Source organism: Gekko japonicus, unplaced genomic scaffold (assembly GCF_001447785.1).
Source record: "Gekko japonicus isolate JY-2015 unplaced genomic scaffold, Gekko_japonicus_V1.1 scaffold1215, whole genome shotgun sequence".
NCBI classification, from domain to species: domain Eukaryota; kingdom Metazoa; phylum Chordata; class Lepidosauria; order Squamata; family Gekkonidae; genus Gekko; species Gekko japonicus.
In genome coordinates this window covers 152,331-165,040 of record NW_015163638.1, presented here as the reverse complement: position 1 = coordinate 165,040, position 12,710 = coordinate 152,331, and the positions used below count along the sequence as shown (strand labels likewise).

The following is a 12,710-nucleotide window of genomic DNA, read 5'->3' as shown; positions in this document are numbered from 1 at the left end:
CAGCTCAACTTTATTTGTGATTTCAGCAAGGGCAAGACAAGACCCCAGAGCTGCAGCTCTGTTAAATAGCATGCAATTGCCACACCGAAACACACCCCACTCCCAATCATAGGCTATTTACATAACATTACTACTTGATTGGTTACTTCCAGAGTCCTGATAGGCTATTGTTCTTGTGCTCCAAGCTCAGCTAGTCTCTGGTGCGACATACCTGGAATGGTTCAGTCCCAGTACATAACAACTACAAAACAGGACATTTATCATGGCAGAGTGTTGTCTGTAAGAGCTAACTAGTAAAACTGAGGCATAGTAGTATAAATTCACACTTAAACAGAAGTTGTTATGCAATTTTAAAATATTTGTTGAGGCTAAAGAGAATTTTAACACACTTTAGAATAACTGTTCAGTTATAACAGAGCATTCCCTCCCCTTTTCCCAGCACTATTGTTGTAGGTTTTCGTTCCCACTCCAAAGCAGCTACATAAAAACATGGCCGGATGTCAAAGGCACAGAATGATGACTCAGCAGACAAATGCCAGATCCTTCAGTTCAGCCAGCATAACAATGGTAAAATGCAGACTTTGCTAATTAGGTAGAAAACACACTGAGACTGGAGCCTGCCAGAGTTCCAAGTTCAAGTGAACAGATCACATTTCACTGTTTCCTCTGACCTATAGCTGTTTCTATCCAAAAGTCTCAGTTTACACGTCTTCCATTGCTTCCCATATTGGTAACCTAATTTTAAAAAATCTTCTCGTTTGCAGTTTGGGATCATCTGCGGTCATTTCAGGATGCATGGTTTCTTACCAACCTGCCTTCACCTAAACTACAGGAAGTTTGCATATATTTCATTGTCAGCAGCAGCTGGTTTTTTGGGATCCAAAGATGCTGTATTACTAGCACAAGACTTCTTCCTGTTGGAAATGTATGTGTTTACAAGGTCTGATTCAGTCATTATAGGGTTAACTTGTATTCCTAGAATTGCTATTGTTTAGACTGACCTGGAAGGGATACCTGGCACTAAGCCAATGGGGAATTAGCCCGGGAAAAGTAGCTTCTACTGTGATACAGATTGGTCATTTGTTTCAGGTGACTTCCTTTCTAGGGGTCAGGAAGAAGGAGAGATTCTCCATTAGTATCTGTGTGCTTGTCTTGAGTAGCAGCTTAGAAATGTAGCTCTTAGTGTTATGTTGATTTGTAGTAATCCCGTGAACCCTTTACCCTTAGTAATAAAGGTTTTTAAAGGCAAAGAAATCTCTTCTTTCCAATAGAGCAAGATCCATCAAATAGTCTGAGTATTAAACAATTTTTGACTATTTTACAACACTTCCAACAATGGAAAGGTGCTTCCATGAATGTAGGAGGGGGCAGATTTTACTTATACCCCCATCCCACTGATGCAGGAACCAAGTGGGAGACTCCCACACTACCCACTGTACTTGGATCTAACCCTATCAAACATTAACTTTGAGGCAGAGAAATACCCATGCTTCAGACACACTTCTATATTTCCTCCTCTCATTCTGCATATTCACCACTGTCAGCAAGCAAGTGTGTAATTTCAGCTATTGCAAACAACCAGGAAACACAAAGGATATTAGGCAAGGAGAACGGCTGCTAACCTCAGCATGTATTGTAACCCCAGACCATGGTTTGGTGTTTTGAACCAAGTTAGCCAGGCAGTGATAAGAACATGGAAGTTCCAACCTATCAGGAACTAGCATCTTACAGAAGTTCTTAGTGTAGTTAGGATGAATGTTACATCTCAGATCACATATGCCTAATGTACCTTACTCATTACCTTGAGTAAAGAGAGTCCAGGAAGCCAATGCTGCCTAATCACATATGTTTATGTTTTTAGTTATGAAAATAAATTAGGTCAAGAAAAAAACTGCTGTTTAGTAAGCTGCTTTGCTTAGTGTAGTTAGGATGAATGTTACATCTCAGATCACATATGCCTAATGTACCTTACTCATTACCTTGAGTAAAGAGAGTCCAGGAAGCCAATGCTGCCTAATCACATAGGTTAATGTTTTTAGTTATGAAATTAAATCATTTAAAGGCATATAAATTGGGTCAAGGAAAAAACTGCTGTTTAGTAAGCTGCTTTGGAGTCAATATCCATAATGCTTGTGTTAAATTCCTATTGTATGATTCCATAAGGAATACTGAAGCTCTTTTAAATAAGATCTTGGCGAAGTATATTAGATGGGTTTTAAACACCTTTCCCCCCTTCCTCTGTGCAGTGTTCAAGAAGTGTTCAGTACATGAAAACTACCATGAAGGAATATGAAACTAGATGCCTTTCGAACACAGTACACCTTAACCTTCCTATCCGGTAGATTAATATCCCTGGCCTAGCATGCAGAACAATGAATGTTGTGTCTTTTTCAGAGCTGCCAATCCTGCACAGTCGGTTTACAGAGACCATGAACAGTTCAAACCTGAACATGTTACAAGGTGAGACAGGAGATTTATAGAGGCCCGAAGGGTTCATCATTAGAAGAAATCCAAATTTGGTGCTTTTGCCTCTCAACTGAAGAGGAGATTATTAGGCTCCAGTCGTCTTCATCACCCTAGAAATCTTGTGTGGATCCATCTGTTTTTCTGCCAAATGCTTTTAGCCCATCCACTGATTTGGGGCAGTGGGAGCCTGAGCTACCTTATTCTTTCCCTCTCCCCTGATAGTACATAGGACCATTTTACACGATACCACCACGCAGATTGAGAATTTAGTCCTTCAATGCAATTCGGGTCAGTGTTATTTAATCTTACCCATGTAAGTCAGTTTGCATACTTTGGAGTGGCATACTTTGCATACTTTGGAGTCTTTGCCTGGTGCTTGTGTGGCCCATGGACGGTGCAGACAGCATGGATGGCGCCGCGATATTGGCGGTGGTGGCGAGTGCTGGCAGAGACAGAGTGATCCCTGGTGGCCGGAACGGAGAAACATTGGGCAACAGCGACGGCGGAGGCGAGAGATGCGCGACGGCATGTGACGCAGGCACGGCGGTGCCTGATGGACGGAGCCGGGGCTGGAAGCGCACACGAGCTGTGCGCCTGCGCGATCCTGCCGGTGGTTGCCGTGGAAACATCAGAGACCTTGAAGGACGCCGTGCAGAGCCAGCAACCAGGAAGACCTAGAGGACACCATGCCGATCCAGCTGCCAGGAAAGAGATCGAGCTAGACGTCGAGCCGGGCCAGCAGCCAGAAGAGACCATCAAAGATCCCACCACCAAGGGTGCTGGTAGGCAGTCCCACCCCCAACATTAGATGTGGCCCAAGTTAGGAGTACAGTTCTTAGAACGAAATATATGTGAACCGCCCAGAGGACCCCCCCCCCCCGGGGGTTAGGGCGGTATATCAAGTCTAAAGTTAAATAAAATAAATAAATAAAATAATTTCTGCTAGTATATAGTCCCTAATTTCTGCTAGTTTGTGTAGTATAGAGCTAATTTGGCTATAAGAAAAAGACCTCAGTGTTAGTTTTGTTTATTGTTATATATATAAAGCAATGGAACAGAACAGTCCCTGAGATATGTTCGAGTAGGTCAAGCATCAGAATTCCAGCTGCTATGGTCAATAAATTCTCTTGGGAAAACTGCTTTTCAGATGCTCTACCTGAGAGGAAGCAAGAATATTCAAGGCAAGAGTCAGAATCTCCCCTTCCAGTTTACCACCCCTTTTAGCTGCAGTTGAGTCCATACCTTGCAACGACATCTTGGCCATTTCCGTAGGCCCTGACACGTTACCTGAATTCCCATCTGCATCAGTACTCATCTTGGCAGCCGTAATATCATTTTCACATGCCATGTCTTGCATCATATCTATAACAGAGAGAATTAAAAGTTGCTTGAACTGAGTTATAAGCATTTCCATCACTGAGAGATTAGAGTCATTGCTATGTGTTAAGAGGCTGGTTGAGGAGAAGAGAGGGAGATGTCCAATTTATGCAGGGACAAATGCATAATAGGTACATTAACTGTGGATGATGGTGATCAGTTACTGATCAGGGACAGATTTTATGTTTGCTATAGGGAGAGCTATTTTTGGGGAGGAACGCACAGGAACGGAGTTCCGGCTGGCTCCTGAGTTGGCCACGCCCAGCAGGAACTCATTAGCATAATAGGCCACACCTAATAGCAGAAACTCATTAGGATTGGCTTCATTAGGGTATGTGTGGCCTAACATGCAAAGGAGTTCCTGCTACAAAAAAAGCCCAGGGTTTTGACAACAAAGTAAACAGAATAAGAAGCAAAAGGTGGATGACAACACTTCTGGTAACATGGGGGTGTGGCCTAATATGCTAATGAGTTTCTGCTGTTGGGTGTGGCCTATTATGCTAATGAGTTCCTGCTGGGCTTTTTCTACAAAAAAAGCCCTGGCTATAGGTAGTCCATATTGTTAGTTAGTCCTTACGTTGTTCACATCTCCTTTGGACCTCTGCTAAGGAGCAAAGATCCACGACGTATGATCAGAAATGAGAACTATATTGCCAGTTTTTCTCTAGGTATGGTGCTGATTCATGGTGGTGAAAGCAGTTGATACCAATTGGTGGCAGTAGTTGCAGCTTACCAGTTTTGAGACCTGTAGTATTCTTTAATTGATTTTTCTGAAGAAACCTACCATTTGGTCTCACAGTCTCCAAATCCGGAAGCCGACTTAATTCTTCGTCTGCTGGACGATAAAGTGGAGACCGACTGCAGAGTCAGCCTCCACTTCTGTCACAGTAGGGGTACCTTTAAATAAAATATAACAGTGCAAGGTACTGACTCTTCCCTTTTCTGGATTACTCAACAGGGTTTTATAGTGTGAGAGTACATATACACAATGCTTTCAGCATACTTTTACAGATTTCATGAATATTAGAGGTTTGCAAGCCTTCTTTGCAATTTGAAGAAATTGTGATTCAAAGTGAGGGGTAACAGAGCGCACCTAACTTTGTTACTTTGCTCACCTGACACTAGCCTCCACTCTAGACCACAGTCTATCCCACCCACAAAAATGCAAGCTATTCTGTATCACTGGTGTATTGCACTAGTGGTTTTGCTGCAGCCTCTGTATCAAATGCTATGTCTGTTGGCCTTATCCCTTCTATACCCAGGACCTATTTGAAAGCTTGTATCCAAGAGGAGATGGTAAACAGGGCCAGCTCTAACCAGTTTTTCTGTTGGTGAATAAAGAAAGGTCCCACCTGGCCACCAAACCCCCCCTCCCACAAAACACGATGCTGGGGGAGGGAATCATGGAACCTGCGTGAACAAAAGCCCAGTGGGATGAGAGCTGTAGCATGGAGGGAGATTTGGTTAGATTCAGGACAATCAATATACTTTCTAGGAAGCTTATAATATAAATGTTTTTCACAACAGCTTCATATGCCAGAATGCCAATTCACACTATGCAGCAAAGGTGTTCATCGTCTTAAGAAGTGTTTTAAGCGAGGTAGTAAATAAAAACTTGTGCTTGTAAATGCACAGAGAATGCCTAGCAACAGCAAGTGTGTATGTTTAGAGTAAATATTTCTGCTGACACTGCAGTTTTTCTCCCCACTCTGAACAAAGGTTGTCAATGTATGATGCACTGTTGCTTTATGGCTTCTCGACTGCTTGTCGGCTACCAAATAAAAGTCCCTTTCTACAAATGTTCTAAAACAGTCACAGGGCGCTTCTTCATTTCCAGTAGTGGTTTTAGAGAAGATTGTATTCTTGTTGGGTGGATCAGTCAGCTGCTCAGTAGCAAGAAATCCTTTGAAGCTCCTAGAGTGTAAATCACCAGAGGTACTACCTTTTTATTTAGCTAGTTCCTTACCTTCTGCTGCCACCTGTATTCCTACTTGGTCTTTTTGGTGACCTGGTTCAACATCAAGGATTGAGAGAGGTCCAAACCACAGTCCCTGTTCCTTCTTTTGAGAAGTCAGTGAGAGCTAGAGGGTAAACAAAACAAGCATTTCAAGAAACCCTTTAATCTATAGCAAAGACACATTCTGTGTTAGGCGATGTGTTTTTCCACAGATGCTGCATGCACGAAAAGCTTAAGAGCCAAGGGGGCAATCATTTAAGAACTTCATGCAAATTTCTCATTTGCTCCCAGGGCACTTCAGATTATGTAGGATCACTTGTTTGGTGGCCCTTAGGAAGGTCAAAAGGTGGAGTACAAGTTTTGTAAAAAGGAAATAATAAAATAAATAAAATTCTCCAGTATCCTCAGCCATGGGTTGGAGGAGGAGATTCCGTGGAAATTTAGTTTTAAGCCATGTACTAACTACTTGGAGTTCTTACTTAGTTATCCTGCTAACCCACTGTGCTGGCAGTAAGGTCATGAACATAGCTGGCCAAGAGAACATTAACTTCTTGTGTCTCAGTGAAGCAGTCCTGTTGGGGTTGACTGCCCTGGGCCATCCTCTGGATGGTGGACAGTTCTCCATTTCACAGCAATTGCACATGCCCCTAGAGTCTTCTACTGGAAGCCGACTGATATTACATTAAAAAGTCATCAGAGCCCTTCAGAATCTTACCATCTCTATTACATCCCAACGTATAATACTCACATCTCCCTATGTTTGTTGAATGGGCAAGCTTTATTCAAGAGATCTGGTTCTTCGTCAGCAGCAGTGACTTTCAAATGACACGCAATACAGATCTAGAAAAGGAATGCAAATCAAAGTAGGAGTGTAGTGGAAATGACTGCCATCTTAATGTAAGGCGATTGTGGCATAAAAAGCATCCTCTCACTGTGTTCTTGGTGTCTCCAGCAAATGCTTCTGCTGTTAACTGGAGTGTTTCCTGCTGGGGTCTTGGCGTTACGAAGGTGGATGCAACATCAAATATTCTTCCATCTGCCAGGCATCTAGAGCCAAGATCATGGTTAAGCAGATATTTAAAGCAGCACAATATTCCATTTTTTAAAAACTTCAACGCTCCCATATGAACTCAGCCCAAACTTGTGTGTGTATAGACAAGAATAAGCCCTACCAAATGCCATCAGACTTTCTTGGGATACAGTGTCCTTAGAAATGGATCCCTGGACTCTTTTTTGATCCACTACAACTTGGTCAGCCAAGAGTGGATCAGTAATTGAGCATTATAAAAGGACTAGACCATCTCCCCATGAAATCCCCCCCCCGAAGGGTCCATCATTAGAAGAAATCCAAATTTGGTGTATTTGCCTCTCAACTGAAGTGGAGATTATTAGACTCCAGTCATCTTCATCACCCTAGAAATCTTGTGTGGATCCATCTGTTTTTCTGCCAAATGCTTTTAGCCCACCCACTGATTTGGGGCAGTGGGAGCCTGAGCTACCTTATTCTTTCCCTCTCGCCTGATAGTACATAGGACCATTTTACACGATACCACCACACAGATTGAGAATTTAGTCCTTCAATGCAATTTGGGTCAGTGTTATTTAATCTTACCCATGGAAGTCAGTGATTGCATACTTTGGAGTGGAGTCTTTGCCTGGTGCTTGTGTGGCCACACAGCTGTCCACAAAGAGCCTCAGAGGTACATGGCTTGTTCCATAGACATCTGCTTGAATATGGAGAAAGTCACCCAGCCAAAATCCAGTGGACGATCTCTCTGCGCTCCAGTTATCTGTAGCCACTCACAATAAACAGAAATGGATTTCCATCATTCCTGTTGGCCTATCAGCTATCATCTTAAGGATCTGGAATCTTACTTGCATCAGATGCAAGGAGAAAAGCAGCTTATCCTCTACAGACACAGCAAAGCTGAAGGGGGTCCAGGTAGGTTTGAATGCACTGCTCCTCACATTCTCTTTTCCTCAGACAGAAACCTGCTTTTTCATTGTCTCATTAACAAAAGCAAACAGCTGAATAATATGCTAGATGCTAATGCTTACCTGGGGTAATGTCAGTTAGCTGCCATGTTTTGCTTGTTCCCTTCTCTGACCCTGGCGCTCCGGCTCATGCCTCATAGCTTGCTTGCTGCTCTTCCTGCTGTCCATAAACAGCGATAGGGAGACCGTGAGAACCAGTGCTGCCAGACTGTGTTATCTGTCTGACCTTGTGACGGAGGGAGGGCTTGTGTTCCACCGCTCGTGTGAATATTTCGGCTCTCATGGCACTGAGACTTATTATGTAACCTCCCGCCAGGAGAGTTCCCCCGCACGCACTCGGATTTAATTTGCTTAGCCATTTGCCTCATCCTGCTATATGTAGGGATGTTTCCGCCCTATTGTCATTCCTAACAATAAACCTGTGGACCTGGTAACAGACCTGTAGTCTAATAAAGCATAACGCTTCCCTGGGAACGTGTGTGGAGATTTACTTGCTGTTGAACCTGACAGGTAATGGCACTCAACAGGGATCTCAGTTGGGCTGTTTCTCACTATTATTGGACTGCCTACCAGCCATAGTTTGTGTGGTAGACCAAGGAGTCTGGGATTGCCTGGAAGAACAGAAGAATCCAGTAGTTATTGTAGGCTGACCTGTACCTCTGTGAGAACAGCGGACTACAAATGAAGTGCAATTAGTAGTCTCAGGTTACATACAAGTTCAGGTAATCTAATATGTGCAATGCCTCAAAATTAAGAGATCTAACATTTTCACCAGGTCCTAGGAGGAGGAGGAGGAAGAAGAAGAAGAAGAAGAGGAAGAGGTGGTGGTGGAGGAGGAGGCGGTGGAGGAGGCAGCGGCAGCTGGATTTATACCCTGTCCTTCACTTGGAGTCTCAGAGCAGTTTACAAACTCCTTTCCCTTTCCCTCCCCACAACAGACACCCTGTGAGATAGGTGGGGCTGAAGGAGCTCTTCCTAGATCTGTCCTTGAGAATAGCTCTGACAGAACTATGGCTTGCCCAAGGTCATCCAGCAGCTGCAAGTGGAGGCGTGGGGAATCAAACATGGTTCTCCCAGATTATAGTCCAGACACTTAACCACTACACCAAACTCCAAAAGGGATACCCTAAGGTTTAGGAAGTCAAAGCCACCATCTCTTGTAAGATGGCCTGCAATGGCTAAGAGCAGCGGAAACTACATCTGATGTTAAAACTGCTCTTCTTTCTGTACTGCATTAGTATCTTACAGCTGCTTGCAGTGGTTTTCAAGGATTCCAGCTTGATACTTACCCACTTGGGTACCAGTAGTGACTTTTTAACAATCCTATTACAATGTCATGGAAGCTTCCCCTCCGCCCGAGAATAGTCTCACAGCTAGAAAGCCAACTAGATGTGGTTAACTAATAAGGTTGCCAACTCCGGGTTGGGAAACACCTGGAGATGTTGGGGGTAAAGGCTGAGGAGGGCAGGGTTTGGGGAAGGGAGAGACTTCAATGGGGGTCTAATGCCATAGAGTCCACCTTCCAAAGGAGCCATTTCCTCTTATTGAACTGATCTCTGTTGCCTGGAGGCCAGTTGTAATTCCAGGAGATCTCCAGCCACAATCTGAAGGTTGGCAATTCTATTAACCACATTTGTCTAGGGAGATTTTGCACAAGTATGCTACACATGTATAGGATTCGTTCAGATAAATATACCATATCAGTTGTGAGTTCAGATTACATCTAAACCAGTGTTAGAAGAGCAGAAGCCGTACCTCAGAGGCTTATTTAGCTACAACTCCAGAAACAAAAGCATAAGCTTGGGACAGAAGAATGAAGCATTCAGTTATTATGTTCCAAAGAGGCCGAAATACAGTTATTATTTCATGGGAAAATGCTCAGTCTCCTCCACTAAAAGCTAGACAGAGTGAGAAGACTCCAAGAATACTTTTTTTTTCATATGTTGTTGTTCGAAGCCAAGATGTGCTTTTGAGAACCCGAGCCTTCTAGGAGCAGCTGGCACTAGCTGTTCTCCTGTGAAGATAACAGTGCCAGTGTTATTTGAGCAAGCCAGGAAAAGGCTAGTTGCTCTGTGAATGCTTCTGTTCAAGGTTCATTAGCAGGGGACATCAGTTGCATCAAGTGGTAACATTTTATATTATGAACTGTTTTGCACCATTAATTTAGAAGCTGGACATGGAAGGGAAATGAAGTTAATCAAAAAGAGTACTAGAACATATGTTCAGTGGAGATCTATGGAGTACTAATGAAGGCAATAGAACAGCAGCCATCTTTTTACTCAAAAGACCCCAACATTGAACCAGCCATCTACCTCACAAGGTCACCTCAGTGTGAGATCGAGGCACTGCACAGCATCAGGCTGTATAAAAGCTCGGTAACAATTCTGACAAGGATTTCCTAGAAGATGTAACATATGATTCCTTTTAAACCATTAAGGACTTGGTTTGAGAACCACTGAGGTATTGACACATGCCTAGAGAAGTCCCCACGATTAAGACAAGCTATCACAATAACCAAGGAACACCAATAGCAACAGCTATGTTCCTTCAAGCACCACATTGTTCTTGCTTTATTTCCTCAACTAGCAGTAAAGCCCGTTGTGGAAATAAATACAACGAGATTTAGAAAGAGGCTCTGGGGGAGTGCTCTGGCTTTGGGCAAACAGTGTCATTTTGCTGTAGTGACCTCAGCAGGGTATAATGACAGAGTCCACTGTTTTCTCCAGAGGAACTGATCTCTGCTCCCTGAAGAGTAGTTGTAATTTTGAGTGATCTGTAGCCCTCACCTGGAGATTGGCAACAATTGTTACCCAGGATGAAATGGCTGGTTTGGAGGGTGGAGTCTATGGCATTCTACCTGTCTGAGGTCCCACCCCTCCGCAAACCCCACCCTCTCCAGGCTCCACCCCTCAAATCCCCAGGAATTTGCCAAGGGGGGTGAGTTTGAGGTGTGGAATGCAGTGAAGTCCAATCAGCTTCCATATGCAAAAGACCTTGAAGGTTCCATATGCAACTGACATTCCAACTGCCTTGCGGGGAGGGGGGTGAGTTTGAGGTGTGGAATGCAGTGAAGTCCAATCAGCTTCCATATGCAAAAGACCTTGAAGGTTCCATATGCAACTGACATTCCAACTGCCTTGCGGGGAGGGGGGTGAGTTTGAGGTGTGGAATGCAGTGAAGTCCAATCAGCTTCCATATGCAAAAGACCTTGAAGGTTCCATATGCAACTGACATTCCAACTGCCTTGCGGGGAGGGGGGTGAGTTTGAGGTGTGGAATGCAGTGAAGTCCAATCAGCTTCCATATGCAAAAGACCTTGAAGGTTCCATATGCAACTGACATTCCAACTGCCTTGCGGGGAGGGGGGTGAGTTTGAGGTGTGGAATGCAGTGAAGTCCAATCAGCTTCCATATGCAAAAGACCTTGAAGGTTCCATATGCAACTGACATTCCAACTGCCTTGCGGGGAGGGGGGTGAGTTTGAGGTGTGGAATGCAGTGAAGTCCAATCAGCTTCCATATGCAAAAGACCTTGAAGGTTCCATATGCAACTGACATTCCAACTGCCTTGCGGGGAGGGGGGTGAGTTTGAGGTGTGGAATGCAGTGAAGTCCAATCAGCTTCCATATGCAAAAGACCTTGAAGGTTCCATATGCAACTGACATTCCAACTGCCTTGCGGGGAGGGGGGTGAGTTTGAGGTGTGGAATGCAGTGAAGTCCAATCAGCTTCCATATGCAAAAGACCTTGAAGGTTCCATATGCAACTGACATTCCAACTGCCTTGCGGGGAGGGGGGTGAGTTTGAGGTGTGGAATGCAGTGAAGTCCAATCAGCTTCCATATGCAAAAGACCTTGAAGGTTCCATATGCAACTGACATTCCAACTGCCTTGCGGGGAGGGGGGTGAGTTTGAGGTGTGGAATGCAGTGAAGTCCAATCAGCTTCCATATGCAAAAGACCTTGAAGGTTCCATATGCAACTGACATTCCAACTGCCTTGCGGGGAGGGGGGTGAGTTTGAGGTGTGGAATGCAGTGAAGTCCAATCAGCTTCCATATGCAAAAGACCTTGAAGGTTCCATATGCAACTGACATTCCAACTGCCTTGCGGGGAGGGGGGTGAGTTTGAGGTGTGGAATGCAGTGAAGTCCAATCAGCTTCCATATGCAAAAGACCTTGAAACGCTGGGCGGGACTGCACAAAGCAGCCAGTCAACCCAGCCAGCGTCTTCTGACTGACAGTTCAAGCGTCCATACACTAAAGGAGTGCATTTTAGAACTTTGGCACCCACTATTCAATTATATATAAGGAGAGATTCTGCTATGAGCCAGTCAATCAGTAGTGGTATTTGTATACATTCTACTCCTTTCCTGTCTGCTTGAAATAACTGACATTCTATGTGGCTAGTTTACAGAGGACCAGTGATAGTCACTCCACTCCCTGGGTACGAAGACAATTCAGAGGAAACAGTGAAGGAATCAACTTCACCTGTGAACAACTAGCACCGGTATCAGGAAGCTGCAGTCCTAGACACCCTTTCATGGGTGTAGGGCCCCTTGAACTCACTGGGATTACTTCCAAGGCCATGTGCATGAGACTAGGCTGCAAATTGTTTGGATAACTGAAGCACTGAGATTGGCTTCTCAGACATGAATTTTGTAACTGTTTTAGAGGTAGTTAAGGAAAAAAGGATGTTCGCTTTTCCAAGCTGGGTTTCTGAAGCCTGAATAATCTTTATGACAGGCATTCAAGAAATGAAACCTTTCCTGCCTTTGTGGTAGAGGGTGGAAAAGTGGCACATATTGTATTTCTGTCTGCCATGCACATTAAAGGCAGAATAAAAGGAGGGCACTCTGTCAGAAGCTCATTATTCATAACAAGAGGTGGGACCCGCGATACTCGCGGGCGGGGGAGTATTCC

At 44.2% G+C, this 12,710-nt stretch overlaps 1 protein-coding gene across 1 annotated transcript; it reads right to left on the bottom strand.

Annotated features, from left to right (window-relative positions):
• Positions 1 to 6,544: 6,544 nt before the first annotated feature.
• LOC107107298 (zona pellucida sperm-binding protein 3-like) lies at positions 6,545 to 8,163 on the bottom strand. Its single transcript, XM_015407579.1, has 5 exons — positions 8,132 to 8,163; positions 7,677 to 7,727; positions 7,413 to 7,592; positions 6,733 to 6,847; positions 6,545 to 6,640 (listed from the first exon to the last, which is right to left on the bottom strand). The coding sequence occupies exons 1-5, from the start codon at positions 8,161 to 8,163 to the stop codon at positions 6,545 to 6,547; spliced, it is 474 nt and encodes a 157-aa protein (XP_015263065.1).
• Between the last annotated feature and the right edge of the window lie 4,547 nt (positions 8,164 to 12,710).

Coding starts and splice junctions, on each gene's coding strand:
- LOC107107298 (XM_015407579.1), bottom strand. CDS start 8,163: ATGAGGCAAATGGCTAAGCAAATTAAATCCGA. Junction 7,593..7,676: donor TTCTCCTTGCATCTGATGCA/AGTAAGATTCCA, acceptor GTGAGTGGCTAC/AGATAACTGGAGCGCAGAGA. Junction 6,641..6,732: donor CTGGAGACACCAAGAACACA/GTGAGAGGATGC, acceptor TTCCTTTTCTAG/ATCTGTATTGCGTGTCATTT.